The following is a 20,119-nucleotide window of genomic DNA, read 5'->3' on the forward strand; positions in this document are numbered from 1 at the left end:
CTAATAAATGCAGACGTATACTAGTAAGTGCATAACCGGAGGTTCTGTGAAACAAAAACATATTGGGGATTTTAGGGTATTAAAATAATATAGCCTAATTTTAGACTATTAAGATAGTATTCCCCAGGCCTATGTGTCCATGGTTACAGCATCAACCTGAACATTGAAGGGTTGTGGGTCCAATTCCTAGTCAAGGGCGTGTACCTGGGTTGCAGGTTTGTCCCAGCCCTGGTTGGGGCACATGCTTGAGGGAACCAATCAATATGTCTCTCACATTGATATTTTTCTCCCTCTCCTTCCCCTGTTTCTCCCTCTCCCCTTCTCTCCCCGCTCCATTTTGACTCTCTCTATAAATCAATGAAAAAATATCCTCAGGTGATATTTATTAATAAAGACTAATAACAACTAATATTAAGAATATTAAATACATGTAAAGAATATAGAATGATGCCTAATACAAGGCTTAGTAAGCTATATATATGGATGTGTGCGTGTGTGCATGCATGTGTGCCCTCATGCATGTGTCAACAGTTGTGTGCTGTTAAATGTTAAAAACTGGCTCCCTGCCCTGGCCAGTTTGGCTCAGCAGTTAGAGCGTCAGCCTGTGGTCCCGAGACACCCAGGTTCGGTTCCCGCTAAGGGTATGTACCTCGGTTGCAGTTTGTCCCCAGCCCTGGTTGGGTCGTGCGGGTGGCAGTCACTCGATGTGTCCCTTTCACGTCGATGTTTCTCTCTCTTTCTCTCTTCCTCTCTCTCCCTTCCACTCTATCTGAACAAAAAAATGAAAAAATGTCCTCGGGTGAGGATAAAAAAACAACCACTGGCTCCCTAAGAAAAATGATTTACTGATTTGTAGTGTTTGCTGATTTCTATTATGTAACACATCTAAAGTGAATGATTTCACACCAATGTAACGTCACTACATCCAGAGTTGGGGACAGAAATATATAACATTCTCATTAGCCACTGTGAACTGGCTCCAGTATACCAGTGAATAACATCCATATAGTCAATTTGTGAATATGTATGTGTTTCCATGTATATGGCTATGTATATATATTTATATGCATGTATATAAAATCAAAATGCCTAGAAAAAGTTCTGGAAAGATAGATATCAACTGGATGACAGGTCTGCTCTAGAGGAAGAAATGGTATTAGAATAGAAGAAAGATAAATGGAACTTTTGTCTTAACATTCATTGAATTCTTCACCTACAGCTTATTTATTTATTAGGTAAAAATAGGATAAATATTTTTTTCTTAATTATATGACGCATTTGATCACCAAGTATGTTCTCACTAACATTAACATGAAGTTCTAATATGATATAAACAACCAGATTAAACATCATATTACACAAAGAAAACACCTTCTGAGAAATGTACAACTTACTTTGGCTTCAGTTTCTCCCCTGTGAAGAGTATACAGATGATGGACAGCACTTTGTGATGAGGACCAAGGATGGGTCAGAATTTGGAAGACATGGAAGTCATGGCCAAGGGTATCTGTTGTGACTAGAAGCATTCCTGAAGGACACACACAAAAAAAGGGTAAAAATAAAAACAATTATGTATGTGGATGAAATATTTTCACAAAGTACTCATCATCCTTTAAAATATTATCAAAGAAAAAAATGAACAATGGTATAAGTTTTCACAATAAAAAACATTAAAACTATCTTTTTCCGATGTGAATACAAAAAACCTTAATGCCACATCATTATACAATAGCAAGAATACTAGTTTTATGATGTTACCATATGTCTAGTAAGAAATAGTTTTATTTGCCTGAATTGACAGAGTTCACAAGCATTTTATTTTATATTATTATTAATTTATTTTTGTTACAGATGTTTCTCCTTTTTCCCCCCATTGACTCCCTCCTCCCTATCCCCTCCCACCCCATCCCAGCTTTGTTGTCTATGTCCATCGGTTATGTAAACATGCATGTAAGTTCTGTGGTTTATCCCTCCCCACCTCTGAGGAATGTCAGTCTATACTCTTGAAGAGACTATTCTTTATCCACTGAGTTCTCTATCCTTTATTTGTTATCCATTGTCAACATGCCAAAGATCAACTGGCCATATTTGCATAGGTCTTCCTCTAAAAGTACAATTCTTTTTTTTTTTTTTCAGGTTCTTTTTTTTTCCCCCATCAGCATAAAAGTACAATTCTATTTGATCAATTTCCGTGTTTATACTTTCCTTAATGATTTCTGTAACAATGTAAGAAATCTTGAAATCAGGTAAAGTGAGTCCTCCTTTTCTGACCTTTTTCAACATTACTTTGGCTATTCCAATACCTTTGCCTTTCCAAACCCAGAATCAACTTTTTGTTATCTACTAAAAATAATTCCTAAGATTTGTGGGAGGACAGAATTAAGTCTATAAATTAATTTGGGGATAATGGACATCATAACAATATTCAGTCTTCTGATCTACAAACACATTATATTTAATAAATTTCTTGACTTTTTTTCATCTTGTTCTGCACACAACTTATAAATATATTTTCCTACATCTATTATAAATGGTACAAATTATTTATTTCAATTATATTTTCCTACATCTATTATAAATGGTACAAATTATTTATTTCAATTGTTAATTTTTCTTTGCTGTGATACAGAGATATAATTGACATTTTTTATATTGACTGCCAGGTGCAGGAGATTTGATGTAGATTACAAAGAATTTTTCTTTACAGGCAATCATGCATCATGTGGATAGACATAATTTTACTCCTTTCTTGTCAAACTACATACCTTCTTTCTTTCTCATGAATTATTACATTACCTGGGCTAAATAGATGTGGTGAGAAGCAATATTCATGTGTTGTTCCATTTCAGGAGAAAGCATTCGATCGTTAAGTGCAATGCTAGCTTAAGTTTGTATTAATGCCCTTGATCAACTTAAGGACATTCCTTTCTATTCCTTATTTGTTGAGAATTTTAATAATGAGCCAATGTTGAATTTCATTCAGTGCTTTCCTGCACCTATTTGAAACTTCTGTGCTTTTTTTCTTTAGTCAATTAACATGAATTTTAATAATAAATGATTATCAAATGTTCAACAAGTCTTGCATAAACTCCACTTATCAAAACCCTTTTATGCTGCTGGATTAAATTAGCTAACATTCTTGTTGAATTACCTCTTTCATCACAATGTCCCATTTTAACCCTGGTGTTTCCCTTGTTCTGAGGTCTACTTTTCTGATATCGATACCACCACTACAGCTTTATTTTGATTGGTGTATGCATGGTAAATATTTTTCCATTCTTTTAATTTTATAATCAATATAACTATATTTAAAATAAACAACTGGGAATTAGTTGGCCTTTTTAAATTCACTTGTAGATTTTTAATTGGTGCTTACAGTTTATACACATGTAATGTAATTTAATGGTAGGGTTGAATTTATATCTACTATTTTATTCATTTTTATTATTTTTCTGACTGTCTTACTGTGTTTGTTTCTCTGCTCTTTAATTCCTTCCCTTTTGGGGATAATTTTTTTATTTATAATATCCAATTTTAATTTATCTAATGATTTTTTGGATATATTTCTAGGTTTTTCATTGTTGTTCCAGGTATTATAATAAACATATCTAAATTTGTGCTGTTTATATTTTGTACAGAATTTCTATTTTTCTGTGGGAAGAATGGATTATTAGCTTATTCTGATACACCAGAAAGGAAATTACATTTTTTTACTGTTAAAACTTTTCTTTGATGAAAAAGAAAAGATTAAAGAATATTAAGCACCTGTGGGAGGATAAGATAGGGAGGATAAATGGAAAGATGAAGCATATTTGAGTTTGTTATTTACTTGGCTAATACAAGATACAGCTCTGCTCAATACATTCAATTTTTAAAATAACCAACTAGCTCGGCTGCTCTGACTCAGTGGTTCAGCATCAACTCATGCACCAAGAGGTCGCCAGTTCGATTCCCCACCAGGGTACATGCTCAGGTTGTCGGTCAAACCCCAGTGGGGGGGGGGGGGGGAGGCATGCAGGAGGCGGCCAGTCGATGTTCTCTTTCACTGATGTTTCTATCTGTCTCTCCCTCTCCCTGTCTCTCTAAAATCAATGAAGAAAACAAATTTTCTTTAATAATAAAATAAAATAACAGACTAGATGCCAATGCCCTGGTTACTTCCAGGAGAACACATTTTAAATGATGAAAAGTGTTATTAACTGAAGTCTACTTCAAATCTGTCACAGTTTATGTAACATTTCCTCCCACTCTGCACCTAGCTAAGGTCATGATGTCACTGACATGCTTTACATATTGTTGTTGTTATTCAAACAATAAGTTTCCAAGGCTGGGCATGAATGCTTTGTTTTCCTTTAGTGGACAGTATTTCTTCACTGCTATTTTTTGCTGAGTTATACTAAGTTTGCATTATCACAATTCCACTACTAGGTTTTGAGTCTACTTTCTTACAACAAAACTACTTTCTTCACATGACAACCCATCCAATGGATACATCGTTCTGACAGAAACTATGATGAACTTGCATCTATAACAAAAATATATTACTCAACTACTGAAGGTAAAGTTCATTTCATTTAGAATCACAGATCAGTATTTCACTCAAAATGAGCATTCAAATAGAAGTTCCTATTAGCCAAATCAAGACTAGTATTGTTCTGCATATGAATGCTTACAAATGGACACTTTCAATATGCTCCTAGCTTTTGAAATTGACATCAATATCTACGTTTCTAATATGAAAATGTATCCTTATTATCTGTGTATTCTATCTCAAATTTTTCTTTGTCCATTTCTCCACACAAACGTGGTTTCTGTAATCCAGCAATTTGCTTAATATTTTTTTGACAAAACTTTAAAAATGATGGGGAAAACTTGAAAGAGCAGAGAAGAAGAGAAGAAATAGCTTGCACAGCACTGTACAATCACATGCTTTCTTTTAATTTATCATTTCCTCTGCTGCACACGTTCTGCTGAGAGAAATGACAAGCCTTTTTTTTTTTTTCTAGAAAACAAGTTAAAAAGCAGATATACATAAAAGGAAAAACTTGTACAGAGTAGACTGTGGCTTGAGGAACTATTTATGCAGCATCAGAAGACTAAACCAGACTAGCCTGGCCATAAACTAAACCTACGCCCCAAATGAGGTGCCAGGCCACAAAATGCATTTGCGTCATCTGGGAATACAAGGAAAAGAAGGACTTCTAATTATAGGGCCTGGAAGCGGAAGCCTCGAGTGATTAGCTGTTTAGGCGCTGTTGTATGTTTATCTGGAAGCTTCCTCTCCCTCACTCTCAGCCTCAAGTTTGATAGATGAGCGTTAGCATCAGAGGGTGGAAACTGAAGCTGCTGATGGTACATGGCGTTCTCCAAAATCTGAGACTGGAGACTGAACATTAAGGCTTTTGTGGCCTCATAAGAACATAAGTCTCTTCAACTGGGCGTCAGCTGGTTAGCCCAAAAGGCAAAATTAAAGAGCAGCAAACCTCCACTGGGCATATGCTATAAAATCTTGGAAACATGAGTAGGTATGTCTTTTTGCCATATCCTATTTATAACACCTACCTAATTGTATGTTTTATCACATGCACACATATGAACGGGAAGACAAATTACCAGCTATTCACACTCTCCTCCAAGAAGAGGCACACACTGATATTCTGCATCAAAAAGAAATCTTTACAAAAATTCAGATTATATTACTCATAAAATAATATTGTTTGGGTATTAATTCTTGTAAACTTAATACTTTCTCATCAATACTTGTATAGATGGAAACTTACAAGTTGTTTAATTATTTTTAAAGTTATTAGTCAAATTTGTAAACACAAAAGCAAAGAAACAGAATCCTAGTACTGATCAAAATCTGTTAGGTCTTCAGATTACATAAAACCACAATAACATCATAGCCTATTAAAGTCTGATAAATAAAACCTTTAAAATGAACATGAATGCCTGAAAGCAATGGTCTCAAAGTCTCTCTATGGGCATTATCAATGTTGGCACATTTCTTAAACAGATTAAAGATGCTAATAATCAAACTCTATATTATATTCTTCCACATTTGTGGTCCAGGATATATTAAGACTTTATTGTATTTATGCTCAATAATACCATTAAAGGCATTGAAATAAACACTACCACAGAAACAAAGTACACGACTTATTTGATCCCTTCCCAAAGCTGCACATATCCAGAACCAAGATAAATTAGAACAAAATCTCTGATGTGGCTCTTATTCATTTGTTCCATGTGGGAAAGTCTAAAATCAACAATCAGCTCACTTATTTTATAACTCCTACATTTTTAGGAGGTTTTTTTGTTGTTGTTGTTTTTTTATCCTCACCCGAGGATATTTTTTTGTTTTTTGTTCAGATAGAGTGGGAGGAAGAGAGAGGAAAAGAGAGAGAGAGAAACATCGACGTGAAAGGGACATATCGAGTGGTTGCCAACCGCACAATATAACCAGGGCAGGGACAAACTGCAACCGAGGTACGTGCCCTTAGAGGGAACCAAACCCGGGTCTCTCTGGATCGCAGGCCAGCGCTCTAACTGCTGTGCCAAACCGGCCAGGGCCAATTTTAGGAGTTTTAAGTTAAATGTCCTAACATCTTTATTTAAATAATTAATTTGCTTTTATTCTTTCATTTTGCATCAAGAAATTTTTTAGGTTCTAAAGACATCTTTAGCTACATCCAATGGGATTTCATATTGAGTAGTCTATTATTTTGAACAGTCTGTTCATCCAACAGACACCTAGGAAAGTGCTATATGTCTATATGCTTTTTTTTTTTTAATCCTCACCCGAGGACATTTTTTCCATGCATTTTCAGACAGAATGGGATGGAGGGGGAGGGGGAGAGGGAGGGGGAGGGGGAAACACCGATGTGAGAAAAACATAGCAATTGTTGTCTCCCGCATGAACGGCGGACTGAACCACAACTGGAATCAAATCCACAACTCTTTGGTCCATGGACTGACACTCTAACCACTGCACCAAACTGGCCAGGGCTCTACATGTATTCTTACTTGTCCATGTGGTTGAATATATTTGACAAATGCCAAAATATTTTCAAAACTGTATTAATCTCTATTAATCAATATTTTATATACAGTAAGTGCACTTGTTAGATATACAGTTTTAAGAGAACATGTGAAAAAATTCCCTTGTGTCCACTAGCAGCCCATCCCTGCTCCAGGCAACCACTGGGCTTCCTATCATTATGAATTAATATCGCCTGCTTTAGAATTCCTTGTAAATGGAATCACACACAGTTTTGCTAATCCTATGTGCTGGGGCTAACAGTAGTCCATTCATTGATTTTTATTATGGAGCAGTGTTCCATTACATGAATATATGAAAAGTTATATATGCAGTCAGCAGTTATTTCTAGATTTTGACTATTGTGAATCAAACTCCTATGAAGATTTAAGTCTATGTGTGGCCATGTTTTTTTATTTCTCTTAGGTGCATATTTATGAATGGAACTTCTGGGTCTTATCTATAACTTCGTAAGAAACTGTGAAGATGTTTTTCCAAAGCAGCATGTAACATGAGCCCCCAGTCTCATCAACATTTGGCATTGTCAGTCTTCTTAAATTTTGATCATTTCAGTGCATATTTGGTGATTTCTTAGTTTTACTATGCCATATTTTTTTGGTGATTAAGTGATAAGTAAAACACATCATAGCCATCATTTTACAAGATGACAAAACAAGAGAGTTACTACACACACAAACACACAGAAACATCACCTTCCTAGGGGTAAAAAATAGCAATAAACTCTTCAAATTGCCTTTGCATTATGAGTGGGGCAGTGTAAGTGACTGGCAATGATAAACCAGAACTGTTAGAGGAAAAATCTGACACCACATAATTCTGTAAATCTGTGAGGCATTATAGATGTTCATAGAAATCAAGACATGTATTTTTCTGACCACCTGCTGTGATCAATGGGGTTGGGCAGGGGGAGACTATGCATATTTTTAAAAATCCAACTAAATTTTTTTAATAATTAACCCAAGGCCACCATCACCTTTCAATATACAGCATTTAAGTAACCAGGAAAATGTCAAGTTGGTTAAAGATACAGTCAAGCACGCAGAGGGGTACATGTTTAATCTATTTTAATAGAGACTCGACATTCATTTTCAGCTTATTAATGGGTGGAAAAACAACTTCCCTGCCAAGGAAGGGGAATTATTTAAAATGTAGATGTGTTGCCCTTCACAGCTCTCAGCTACTGGGCTGGCAGAAGTAACACCTCTGGAAAGCAGATCAATTATTTACTGAATTAAAGACAGGTCTGTTGCGGAAAAGTCAGGCTTACTACAGAGTTGAGCATTTCTCTCTTATGTTTCTAATTTCCATTTTTTTTCTTATCTTTATTGTTGTATTACAGATTTCCTCCTTTTCTCCCCCACTGACACCCTCCTGCCCGCTCCGGTCCCCCTCTGCCTTCACCGCCCTATTGTCTGTGTCCATTGGTCATGCATTAAGTTCTTTGGTTTATCTCTTCCCACCCCCACCCCAATTTGACTGTCAAAGGCAATATAATTAATAATATGCCAACCTAGTGTACTTAGTTATATAAATATGATGTAGTTTCTACAAAATACTTTTAATAAATATCTGTGACATATTTCTATCTTAATTATGTGTGATGCGTGTCTGCATTTAATATAATTTGGCATTATGGATCACTCCCAAAATTTAGGGAGGGAGACAATTTTTATTCAAACCACAAATGAGAAATAAGTTGGTTTTACTCAATAAATTACTCATTACATTGATTTAATGCCTTACTTCTGCCCTGCCATAGTTTCTCCATGAATATAACGATAGAAGAAAGAAAAAAAACCCACACAATGAATTAATGTAATTATTCAATTACTCACTATCAACTATGTGAAAATTGCCAGGATGAAAATGCCTGAAGACAAAATAAAAGCTCATATCTAGGAGAAAACATTTTGAAAGGATACTCTTAGGGGTATAAGTAAAGTAAAAACTAGGATGAAGGGATTAATAATAATGAGAATAACAACAGCTAATATTTATTGAGGTCTCAGTATGTTTTAGGGATTGTTTAGGTACCATTATTGGCCCTCATTTTATTGGTGTGGAAAATATAGTCCTGGGAGTGATCCAGGTCGATAAAGTAACTCGCCCAATCAGGTGGCAAGGTGAGAGGGGGCCGGAGCTGGGGTGACGTGTTATGTAGGGTCAGGTACGTCTTCACAAATAATATTTAAAAATGGGACTCAAGAGATAAATAAGAGTTAGCTATGTCAAAAAGGATTCTAGGCAGAGGGGAAATGATGTAACTTGTTTAGGAGCTGAAAAATATCTACTGTGGCTAAATGTTGGAGGGAAACCGTAGAACAAGGTGAAGCAATCACTTGTTTCAATCCTTTGGGCAACGAATTCCGGGCATTAAGGAACTTGTTGAAAGATGAAAGTACCATTAACATTTAACATGTCTTACAAAATATCTAAATACCTTAAAATGGAAGTAAACACGTGGAATTAACTATGATGCAACAATCATAGGAACACAGAATAACCTAGAATTGAGTTGTGATTAAATAGGGTGTTTTGAAAACTAAGAGTAACTAACTGATTCTCAAAAGTACTGTAATGGTCCTGGATAGTTTGGCTGAGCATCAGCCCACAGACCAAAGGGTCGCAGGTTCAATTCCTAGTCAAGGGAACATTCCTAGGTTTCAGATTCAATCCCCTTTCCCTGGTCAGTGTTGTGTGGGAGGTAACCAATCGATGTGACTCATATCAGTTTCTCTCTCTCTCTCTCTCTCTCTCTCTCTCCCTTCCTCCCTCCCTTCCACTTTATCCCCCCCCAAAAAAAAATCAATGGAAAAATGTCCTCGGTTGAGGATTAACAACAATAAAAAATAAAAGAAATAGAACTGTTATAGATTGAATGTTTGTGTAGCTCCAAAATTAATATATTGAAACTCAAAACCCAACGTGGAAATACTGGGAGGTGAGGTCTATAAGGAAATTATGAAGTATATATGCAGTCATAAGGGAGAGGCTCTGATCTGATTGCATTAATATCCTTACAAGAAGATAGCTAGCTCTTCTCTCTCCCTCTCCCCTTGCACCAAGAAAAGGCTATGTGAGTTCAGATCAAGAAGGTGGTCATTTGCTAGCCTAAGAGAAAGAACTTACTAGAAACCAAATCATCTAGAACTTTGATCTTGAACTTCTACCCTCCAGAACTGTCAGAAAATAAATTTCTGTCATCTAAGCCATCAAGTGTACAGTATTTTGTTATGGAAGCCCAAGCTGACTAATGCATGTACAAAGGTTACTGTCTAAACACCAGTCCTAAAGAACATTTTACATGCTCCAATGAGCAGCACGGAGGCTTTTATACTGAATTTGTAAAATCACAAGAAGTTGTTATTCTTGCCCCATAACAAAACAAACGGAAAAACAACAAAAATCAAAGCATTTTAAAAATCTATTTGAGCCCAGCTGGTGTGGTTGAGCATCAACCCACGCACCAAGAGGTCGCTGGTTCGATTACTGGTGAGGGCACATGCCTGGGTTGTGGACCTGGTCCCCAGTGGGGGGCATGCAGGAGGCGGCCAGTCGATGTTCTCTCTCATTGATGTTTCTGTCCCTCGCTCCCTCTCCCTTTCTCTCTCTAAAATCAATAAAGAAAAAAAAATGTTTTAATTAAAATAAAAAACTTACTTGAAAGTTCAGTATAAAAAATCCTAAATAGAAGTAGCTGATCTCATCTCAGACAAAACAGCAGGAGGAAGAGCAAACCACAATAGGTGAGGATGAGGAGAGTGCAGTAACCTTCTGAAAAAGTTCCAATGGCTCCATTTGAGCTGAAAACACAGATTAGAATTCTGTCCCACAAAAGGGCAACTGTGTGTGCAAGCACTCAAGAGGATCAGATTAATAACGCCCAAAGCTGTGAACAAAGAAGGAGAGCTGAAAGCTACTGAGAAAAAATAAATGTCAAACTTAAATATCATCTCTAGTAGAAATATTCTTCAAAACCATGGGCAAAATACAGATATTCCCAGACAGACAGCTAAAAGAGGTCATCAGCAGCCCAGCTGCTGTAGCTCAGTGGTTGAGCATCGACCCATGCACCAAGAGATCACCAGTTCGATTCCCAGTCAGGGCACATGCCCAAGCTGTGGGCCCAATCCCCAGTGGGGGACATGCAGGAGGCAGTCAATCAATGTTCTCTCTCATTGATGTTTCTCTCTCTCTAAAATCAATAAAGGGGAAAAAAATTTATTTAAATAAAAGAGGTAATAATCAGAGAACCCAGAAATATTGCACAGAAGTATAGTATTTTATTTTTTTTTATCCTCACCCGAGGACATTTTTCCATTTTTTGTTCAGGTAGAGTGGGAGGGAGAGAGAGAAACAGAGAGAGAGAGAGAGGGAGAAACATTGATGTGAAAGGGACACATCGAGTGGTTGCCACCCACACGACCCAACCAGGGCCGGGGACAAACTGCAACCGAGGCACATGCCCTTAGCGGGAACCGAACCCGGGTCTCTCCAGACCTCAGGCCAACGCTCTAACTGCTGAGCCAAACCGGCCAGGGCGATAGTATTTTTTTTTTTTTTTTTTTTATCCTCACCCGAGGATATTTTTCCATTTTTTTTTTTGTACAGATAGAGTAGGAGGGAGAGAGAGAGAGAGAGAAACATCGATGTGAAGGGACACATCAAGTGGCTGCCACCCACACGACCAACCAGGGCCGGGGACAAACTGCAACCGAAGTACGTGCCCTTAGCGGGAAACGAACCCGGGTCTCTCCGGACCGCAGGCCGACGCTCTAACCACTGAGCCAAACTGGCCAGGGCGATAGTATTTTTTTTAAGGAGGGTCTAGCAATGGGCCATTATCCATAGGCAAAAAATAAACTACGAACTAAACCTGATATGCTATTAAAAAAAAAAAAAAAAGATTGCCCACAAATGAATCATAGATTTAAATATACAATGTAACACTATAAACGTTATTATAAAATTACATAGGAGAAAATCTTCAGGCCTCAGATTGGCAACCATTTCTTAGGTATGAACACAAAAACAAAATTGATAAAAGAAAAATGGATTTAATGAAAAATAAAAAATTTTGCTCTACAAAAGACCATGTAAAAAAGATAAAAAGAGATGCCCTGGCTGGTTTGGCTCAGGGGTTGTGAATCAGCCCACGGACCAAAGGGTGGAGAGGTCGATTCCTGGTCAAGGGCACATACCATACCTGTGTTGCAGGTTCGATCCCTGGCCCCTGATCAGGGTCAGAGGCAACCAATCAATGTCTCTCTCTCATATCATGTTTCTCTCTCTCCCCCTAATCCCTGTCTTCCACTCTATCTAAAAATCAATGGACCCTAGCTGGTTTGGCTTAGTGGTTAGAGCGTCAGCCCACAGACCAAACAGTCTGGAGTTCAATTCTAGTCAAGGGCATGTACTTCAGTTGCAGTTCAGTCCCCAGCCCTGGATGGGGTCGTGCAGGAGGCAACCAATTGATGTGACTCTCTCACATTGATGTTTCTGTCTCTCTCTTTCTCTCTCCCCTACTCCCATTCTATCTGAAGATAAATGGGAACAAAAAAGTCTCAGGTGAGGATTAAAAATCATTAATAATAACAAAGAATAAAAAATAATAAATAAAAATAAAAACTCCTTGGGGAAAAAAAGATTTCCAAATCACCTATCTTACAGAGGACCTATAGCTAGTATATATGAAATTTAAAAATGGTGACAATACTAAGTGCTGGCAAGGATGCAGAGAAAACCCAGTCTAGAGGATTAAAAGAAAGTACGAAGACAATGTCTCACCAAGGAGATGATACCACTACAGAGATAATATTATAAAAAAGAAACACACAAAAATTTTGGAGTTGAAAAATACAATAACTGAAATGAAAAGTCAAAAGAGGGACACAATGAGCACATTTGAACTGGAAGAAGAAATCAACTGAGATTACCTAACTTGAAAAAAAAGAATGAAGAAAGGTTATCCTTGTGGGATACCATCAAGGAAATGAGCCTATGATTCATGGAGAGAAGAGGAAAATAAGAAGAAAAAACAGAATGTTTAAAGAAATCATGACTGAGAAGTCCCAAATTTGATTCAAAAACAAAAACAAAAAACATTTAGGGTAGTAAAACTATTCTATATGATTCTGTAATGGTAGACACATATCAATATTAATATGTCAAAACCCACAGAAGGTAAAACACCAACAGTGAACCCTAATGTACACTAAGGACTCTGACTGATAATGATGTATTATTAATATAGGTTCATGATTATAACAAAACGTACACTGTGGAGTGGAATGTTGGTAGTGTGGGAGATTTGGTGCGTATGCATGTGTAAGTGTGAAGAGTTCTCTGTACTTTCCACTCAAGTTTGCTGTGAACCTAAAACTGCTCAAAAAAAAAGTGTGCTTATTTAAAACAAAACAAAACAAAACAAAAGTTCCCTAGGAAATGTTATTCATGGTGTATCTAAATAATTGAAAGCAACAGTCTTACACCACCCATACTGAATATGCCCAGATCTAAGCATGGAGGCCTCTGGCATTTCTAACCAAATCATAAATGTTGCCATTAAAATATTTGTTTAAATTTTGGAGACAGAGTCAGAGCTAATAAACAAGAATGGGAAGGAGAAATTGAAAAACAAACTGAATGCAGCTGCTGAACTGAAGTCTCACAACCCTCTTTAACGGCAGCCCTTGGTTGCTTTTCTGATAGGTCCCGGACAACAGCGAACCCCGTGCCACCAAAGCACGCCACCTACACTTTTTTCCTTAATTCACTGTGCAGTGTTATTTCATCATGTACACTTTACATTGTTTTAAAACGTTCTCAGGAGGTGGACAACAGGTCTAATTTGTTCAAGAATTTTGATGTTCAGGGCCTTTAAAAAATTCTGTCACCTAAAAAATATTCTCCACTAAAAAAAAAAAAAAAAAAACAAGAAATGTATTTATATTCCTATTATAGTGATATATACAAGTAAAGTGGCTAGAGAAAGATTAGGTTTTTTAAAAAACTTTTTTGGTATATTTTAATTTTCTTTTTGTTTTAATGAACTTCCCTAAACTTATAAAAATAGTATTCTAATAAGCACTATTTTTATTATCACCCATACTACAATCTCCATGATAAACTTTTAACCAAATAAAGAATTATTAGGTCAAAACAGTTAAAAACTGCCCTGGCCGGTTTGGCTCAGCGGTTGGAGCGTCGCGGAGAGACCTGGGTTCGGTTCCCACTAATGGCACATACCTCGGTTATAGTTTGTCCCTGGCCCTGGTTGGTCGTGAGGGTGGCAGCCACTCAATGTGTCCCTTCCCTCTCTCTCTCCCTCCCGCTCTATCTGAACAAAAAATGGAAAAATGTCCTCGGGTGAAGATAAAAAAAAAAAAAAAAAAGTTAAAAACTTAGAAATATGAAAAAAAATAAATAAACTTACAAATATGTATGGATACATGTAAAGAAAAACTGGAGAATGTAATTGTAGAATTTACAAGTTATATTTGAAATAGGCCAATTTAAATAAAAAATCCTAAGTACTGTATAAATGACCACTTCAATTGCATACCTTTATATAAAATACCAATTAATAAAAGTTCAGAAGCTAACAAAAATAATTCAGCCGGAGAACAGAAAAAATGCTTCATTTTATAATATAAGTAAATTTATGGAGGCCTTATACAAACATTGATAGAAAATTCATCATTTGAGCTCCCAAAAATACTTTTGAAAACTATAACATAAATAAATGGAAAAAAATAACATCCACTAAGGTATCCATGCATTTACAAATGGCAATGCACCCTCTTGCCTCAAACATTTCATATGTATGTATTTATATCTTAATCTGGGAGGGTTAGGATAAAACAAGAAACATGATACAGAAACCTGACAAGCAAAATAAATGTCACCTAACATTAGGAGCTGGATAACAGTTGGCAACCATAACCATTCTCTAAGAAGCTTTAAAAAAAACCAAAGCTTTCAAATCACTGAGAATTAAATATTTTATATACACTTGTGCCATACCCAAGCAATATTAGTCATATTCTGAATAGCAAAAATACTCAGACCTGAACAGTAAATAACTAAGATGAATTGTAAGCAATTGCATGAAATCTCTGCCTACCAGCTTCTATAAAGATTTTGCAAACCAATTTTGTGAGTGGCTGCTGAGTTATGAACCCTCCATTTAATTCAAATATTTAAACAGGTACAAAGCATTTATAAAATGTTGCAGAAATGATGACACATTGAAAAATATATCTACCACATAATAAACTGTTCAGTCCACGGTATGGACTCAACTTCAAAATCTATGTCGAAAGTGTGATATTTTTCTTGCCTTTTTCACTCAATTAATATTTATTTACATGCCAGCCACTGAATCATTATGTCCTAGCTAATTATCTTTTAGGTTCCAGTTTAGAACTCAAGTCCCCTTGAAGAAGGGTCCGCAGTAGTCAAAGACCAAGTTAATAACCATGTCCTAGCAGGCTGTCCTAACTCCACAAAGGATTCTCCTTCCTTCAATCCCTGTCACACCAGCAAACTCCATGGGTATCAACTGAACCCAGCGATGTGAATGGAGTCTCTGATGAAACAGTTAGCTTCCAATGTGTTAGCTGAAACGAATGAAAATCAAACCTAGGACTAATCTTTTGGATAACAAACTCAAACATTGTAGTGCCATCAACTCTTTAACAAGATGGTGAAGCCTAGAAACCTCTCTCTTTCAAAGACGAATGTTTTTTTAAAAGACAAAGTAAACTACTTAGAATTTCAAAACTGACAATATGTGGTTTCTGTTCACATATTAAAATATAGGCTCCACATCGGCCCACAGACCAATGAGTCGCGGGTTCTAATCTGAACAAGGGTACATACGTCGGTTGTGCCTGGCCCTGGTCAGGGTCATGTGGGAGGCAACCAGTCGATGCATCTCTCTCACATGGATGGTTCTTTCTCTCTCCCTTTTTCTCCCTCCTACTCTATCTGAAGATAAATAGAAAAATATCCTTGGGTGAGGATTTAAAAATATATATACATTTATATAGGCTTTACCATAATTTTGAACCTTAAGCAATGTTTAGAGACTAATATAAATAACAAAGAAATGATATAAAAATATCCATTATTTTCACTGCTCACAAACTCATGCATACAGCTAATACTTTGGTGGTTTATTGTACATATTCATAAGTGAAGGAAATATGCATTAAAGATTAGGGAAAATAAAAATGTCATTTTTTCCCTGAGTTCACATACTCTGTGAATTCTATCCATAGACCTCTCAAGCTTGAACCCAGGTTAAGAAGTCTTGTTTTAGATTCAAGAAGAAATGTATGAGATCCTAAAACTCATAAAATAGTTTTTGTATAATGATCTTCCCTCTAAGAAAATATAAAATTCACTGTGAGATTGAAATAAGAATGTGACTGGAGAAAAATGTCAATTTATATGTATTTAAAATGTTCCATATAAATGTTATATATACACCAAAGAAACAATCCATGAAAGAAATAATTGATAAGCTGGATTTCATTAAAATTCAATACTTATGATCAAAACCACTTTTAAGGGAATGACAAGACAAGCCACAGACAGGGAGAAAATATTTACACAACACATATCTGGTACAGGACTGTTATCCAAAATATACAAAGAACTCTCAAAATTCAACAATAAAAAATAAACAAACCAATTAAAAATGGAAAAAAGATCTGAAATGACACCTCAACAAACAAGATATATAAATGGCAATAAAACGAGATATTCGCAAAATGGGACGTTATTCAGCACTAAAAAGAAATGAGCAATCAAGGCGTAACAAGACATGAAGGAACCATTAAGTGCTTACCAGTAAGTGAAAGAAGCCAATCTGAAATGCTACATGCTGTAAGATTCCAATATATGACATTCTGCAAAAACTAAAACTATGAAAACAGTAGAAAGATCAGTGGTGGTCAGAGGGGTGAAGGAAGGCGGAAGGAATAGGCAGAGCCAAAGGGATTTTTAGGGCAGTGCAACTATTCTGTATCGTACTATAATGGTGGATACATGTCATTATATATTTGTCAAAACGCATAGACTACACACCAAGAGTGAACCCTAATGTAAACTAGAACTCAGAGGACAGCTAGGCGAACATATTTTAAAAGAAATGATTACATCAGAGTTATACCACTAGTCATCCATAAATGCAAAAAAGTAGGTATAAATAAAAAGTTTTGAATCATCATAGAAACACAAATTGGGGAGTTCAAACAGAAATCAAATGGCAAACATAGATGAAAATTATGAAACCATAGGAAAAAAAACTATGGTTTTCTAGAATTAATTGCTAGACAATGACAGGGATAACTACATTCTTCAAGTTATATAATATGTTATTATAATAGAAAGTCATAGACAGGAAAAAATACAGCTCCCAGTATCTGACGCATTCTGACTATGGTAATGTGAAATATACATTAATACAATGGAGATCTGACATAACAGATGGCCTATCAAAATGAGTCATACTGGTTACTCCAAGTGGAGTGCTGTAAGGGACATAACTTCCAGACTGTTTCTTCAAATTTAACTTAATTCCCATAACATTCAGAGCACTTCAATAAATCTTTGTCTTCATTAATTAAATCAATCTCACTGATCAACAATCACTGCAAAAGTCTTCCTCTCTATCCAAAATGACTAATTAAGATATTAGAAGGAAGATTATTCAAAGTACTCCATATTATCCTCTTACCATCATTCTTTATTTGAAAAGAAGGGAAAGATGGGTCTTTCCATCAATTTTAACTAATAGGATCATTTCTGCAGAAGAAGATAAAAGGGCAGTCTCTTCAGACCCAGCAACCAAAAAAATAAGATCTGAAAAGACTGTAAATTTATGAAGACTATTTCAGTTCTGAAAGCATAAGAACAATTTTATTTATAAACACATTATTTTTAAAACAACTACTGGAGTGGAATTCCACGAGTGGAAGTATTAAAGTAATTCCTAACTATGAAAATTGGGAATTAAAGAGAAAGGATTCAGCATCTAATCTTTGCCTTTTATATACAGGATAACTGTAGTTCATTCCTAGTTGATGAGAAAAAAGGTTTTGTGTTTCTTTTTTTGATAGAAGAACAGCTGATATTCAATGCAGAAAATACAATTAGAAAAAACACCATTATTCAGCCTTCAATGCAACAAAACTATTAAGTAAACAGTTGTTTCAGATATGAGGCCAAAATAACATTCTACAGATTACTTGCTAATCTCCACAAGTGAAATCGAAGTCCAATATGCAGACTTTTGATGGGTCACTAACTTCTCCATGTGATCAAACAGTATCGGAAATTGCAAGACAACCTGATGTTATGTGTCTCCTGCGGGGGATGAAATAATGTAGACAACAATACTTAAGATCCTAAGAAAGATCCTTAGCCTGAATGTTGTTTAAAAGCCTCTTTAGGGAATAAACAAAACATTATTATAATGAAAAAATATGACAAGTGCAGAATTTGCATAAGAGAACTGGTCTGGACACTGCAAAAAAGAATAGGCGGAGCTATAAATTGGATTAAAAGGAACTAAAGAAACATAACAAAATGTAAGAAGTGAACTTTAATTAGAACTCGGTCTGAAGCAGCTAGAGAATTCATTTTTGAGACACTTGGGGCATTTTTTTTTAAATCCTCACTGGAGGACATGTTTATTGATTTTAGAAAGAGAAGAAGGAATTGAGAAAAACATTAATGTGAGAGAGAAACATTGATTGGTTACTTTCCATATGCTCCCCAACCAAGGATCGAACCCACAACCTTTTGATGTACATCCAGGGCCAATTGGAGAATTATAAATTATAGCTTGGATATTCTATAATATAGTGTGTTAGTTTTCTGAAATAATAAATAACTTTTGGTTATACAGGAGGGGGTCCTTATTCTTAGGAAATGCATAGTTAATTTGTAGCAGGTGAAATGTTGTAATGCATACAACTTAAATTCAAATGGTTTGGCAAAATACACATACACATATATATATATTAAAATGTGAATGGCCCTGGCCAGTTTGGCTCAGCGGTTAGAGCGTCGGCCTGCGGTCCAGACAGACCCAGGTTCGGTTCCCGCTAGGGGCGCATGCCTCAGTTGCAGTTTGTCCCTGGCCCCGTCGTGCGGGTGGCAACCACGCGATGTGTCCCTTTCACGTCAATGTTTCTCTCTTCTCTCTCTCCCTCCCACTCTATCTGAACAAAAAATAGAAAAATGTCCTCGGGTGAGGATAAAAAAATAAAAATGTGAATGAATACCTGTTTAATCATGGTGGTGGTACATTGGTCATTACTATGCTATCCTTTAAATCTATGTTTATGTTTGAAACTTTTTCTAATAAAAAGTTTTGGGGAAAAACCAAAACGTAATAGGGCATTCCACATTGTTCTAACATCTCTCCATAAGAAGTGCTTTAAGAAGAATCAGAAAAACAAAACCACCACAAAGAAAGGGGAAAAAAATTACAAGTAAACTAGTTTATAAAATGTTACAAAGTTAAAAAGAAATTTGACATTCTAAAGAAAATTCCATTCACATACATTAATATGTTCATTGAAATACTGAAGTTCTTAATGCAACTCAACAGCATTGTTTAGGTACGGCTTCTTTCACCACTTTATTGTGAGTAAAGCTAACATTTAGAGGGTTTCTAAATTTTTACTATATTCATTCATTCAATAACCAGTTACGGAAGACTACATACTTTTTGACATACACTGACAGAGTAGAAAAGCCAGATTCAGTATTTCATATTTTCCATTTCCAAAACAATCAATTGTAAAGTCCATGATATAAATGGAAAAACATAAAAAATAAAGACATACCACTTGTATTAAATGCCATACAGCACACTGGTTTTTCATGAGCTGGGAAGTGGGCCACAATACCATCACTGTCAGAATCTTCGCTCACAAGCACCTTTACCAAAAAAAAAGAGGCAAATGGAAGTTAACCTTTGATCACCAAGTACTGAGCTTGAAGATATACACAGTTAACCACATGCGCCTGATCGGATCC

General features: G+C 35.9%; 1 protein-coding gene across 14 annotated transcripts in view; it reads right to left on the reverse strand.

The window, feature by feature from the left end:
* The window catches only part of BCAS3 (BCAS3 microtubule associated cell migration factor), a 517,634-nt gene that overhangs the window by 353,789 nt on the left and 143,726 nt on the right, over window positions 1–20,119 (reverse strand). For all 14 annotated transcript variants that reach the window (XR_004960281.1, XR_004960283.1, XR_004960284.1 and 11 more), the window contains 2 exons: window positions 19,927–20,020; window positions 1,395–1,528 (listed from right to left, as the gene is read on the reverse strand). Coding sequence is in view for 9 of the 14 variants with exons in the window: in XM_036268042.1 (XP_036123935.1) it covers window positions 1,395–1,528; window positions 19,927–20,020 (228 nt within the window). In the remaining 5 variants the exon portion in view is untranslated. The remainder of the gene's footprint in view (window positions 1–1,394; window positions 1,529–19,926; window positions 20,021–20,119) is intronic.

This window comes from Molossus molossus, unplaced genomic scaffold (assembly GCF_014108415.1).
Source record: "Molossus molossus isolate mMolMol1 unplaced genomic scaffold, mMolMol1.p scaffold_m16_p_19, whole genome shotgun sequence".
In the NCBI taxonomy this organism is placed as follows: Eukaryota; Metazoa; Chordata; class Mammalia; order Chiroptera; family Molossidae; genus Molossus; species Molossus molossus.